The sequence below is a fragment of the Arachis ipaensis genome, chromosome B04, assembly GCF_000816755.2.
Source record: "Arachis ipaensis cultivar K30076 chromosome B04, Araip1.1, whole genome shotgun sequence".
Lineage (NCBI taxonomy): Eukaryota > Viridiplantae > Streptophyta > Magnoliopsida > Fabales > Fabaceae > Arachis > Arachis ipaensis.
This window is the reverse complement of record NC_029788.2, coordinates 132,486,767-132,488,805: the sequence shown is the minus strand read 5'-3', so window position 1 is coordinate 132,488,805 and position 2,039 is coordinate 132,486,767. Positions and strand designations below refer to the sequence as shown.

Below are 2,039 nucleotides of genomic sequence, written 5' to 3'. Positions count from 1 at the left end.
TGACTAATTAATTACTGTATGTATAAGATAAAATTTAAATTTTTAATACTTAATTAAACAGACAAATGAATAAAGAAAAAAGAATAAATAATTTCCTGATATTTTGTCTTGCGGACATTTTTATTTTTGACCATTGAAAAATATTTTTAAGTCCCTGACCTTCACAAAATTTGGATAGATCAATCCTTCCGTCCAAATGCCTCCGTCAAGAATTGATCCGTCCAAATGCCTTCATCAGGGACTGATCCATCCAAATTTTGGTCAAAAACTTAAAAATATTTTTCAATGATCAGGAACAAAAATATCCACAGAACAAAATATTAAGGATCTATTTATCATTTTTTCATAAATAAATTAATTACTCGACCAATCCAACCTGGTTACTTCTTGTATCTTCTATTTTGCAACTTTTTGACTATACAACCAATCCACTCTGTTATACCACCAAAAAAATAAAAAAAGTAACAAAACACAATGAAAAAAAAAAGCCATAGATTGTGTTCTTGTTATGATATGATATGATATCAAACAAGAAATAAATCTCTCTCTCTCTTTCTCACACCTACTTACTCTCACTACTTGCTATAGCTACCATGGGAGAAAAAGAAAAAGAAAAAGAGAAGAACAAGAAGAACAAGAAGCAAAAACACCAACACCCCAATAATGATCAAACAATAAAGCATCAAGATTTCTCATTCAAACCAAGCTCAGAGGTAAAGGGTCTAAGATTTGGAGGCCAATTCATAGTGAAATCATTCACAATAAGAAGAGCAAAACCATTGGAGCTTCTCAAAGTTCTTTCATTCCCACCAACCAAAACCAACAACAACAACAAGAACAACAAGAATAATAGTAACACTAAGGTTCTTCCATTCCCATCAACAACATGTTTTCTTCCCACAAACTTCACAATCTTAGCACACCATGCTTGGCACACCCTAACACTTGGCCTAGGAACAAAGAAGTCAAAGGTTCTTGTGTTTGTGTTTGAGAATGAAGCAATGAAGTCACAAGTTGATAGAACATGGCCACATGAGATTGCTCTTGGTGAAGTCAACAAGAAACTCATTAGAGGCCTTGTTGGTTCTGAGATGGCAAGGTTCAAATTCAGAAAAGGTTGCATCACTTTCTATGTCTATGCTGTTAGGCAAATTGGTAGCTTTGGATTCTCTTGTTCTGAGGATCTTAGAACTGTTCTTCAATCTGTTGTGGAGCTTAAAGATTTCTTGGATCACACTGCCATGCTTTCTATGCCAAATCAAAGAAGCATTACTCATCAGGTACCAGCAGCCATGGCTCACTAATTTAGGATCTTCATTATTGGAAATATTATTTTTGTTTAGTTTGTTATTGTTAATTAGTACTCTTTCTTTGGAATTTTGGGGAGGCTTATTATTATTATTAATATTGATTTATTTGTTCATCATCTTGTTTGATCTGTATTTGTTTTAATTTCTTTTTCTTTTTCCTCTGATCTTTGTTGGATTTGAGGAGAAAATGAACTGTAATTTTAGCATGATGAATAATTGGGTATGTGAAATCTGATGAAAATTTATAGTGAGTCCAGATTTGCATTTATTGTCTTTTTGGCTGGCACATATGTCAAAACAAATTTGTCAAGGAGGTACAAGCTAAGAGTTATTATAACTTTCTTGTTCTTACTTGCTACTACAGATACATATAATTTAGTGGTTCAAAACTTCTGCATATTTTTTTGGTAAGATTTACTAAAATATCTTGTTTCCTTAAATATAGACTATGATATATAATGTAATAAAAATGAATTTGGATGCTCTAAATTTTGAATTTTTATTTTAGAGGATAAAGTATGATTTTTTACTCTTGAATTATTTTTCTCTCATATTTTTTTGGTTCTACCTATAAAATAAATAGTGAAATATCACACCTTACTCTCTAAAGTGAAATTCAAACTTTAGAAGATCTAAATCCAATAAAAATGAGGTTTAATTATTTTTTTGTTCTTATAATTTTATCAAAATTTTAATTAGATTTTTATATTTTTTTAATAGTCTTTACAT

At 30.5% G+C, this 2,039-nt stretch overlaps 1 protein-coding gene across 1 annotated transcript; it reads left to right on the top strand.

The window, feature by feature from the left end:
- LOC107635678 lies at positions 463 to 1,583 on the top strand. Its single transcript, XM_016339224.2, has one exon. It carries the CDS (start codon positions 594 to 596, stop codon positions 1,302 to 1,304), a length of 711 nt encoding a protein of 236 aa, XP_016194710.1. The 5' UTR covers positions 463 to 593; the 3' UTR covers positions 1,305 to 1,583.

Coding starts and splice junctions, on each gene's coding strand:
- LOC107635678 (XM_016339224.2), top strand. CDS start 594: ATGGGAGAAAAAGAAAAAGAAAAAGAGAAGAACAAGAAGAACAAGAAG.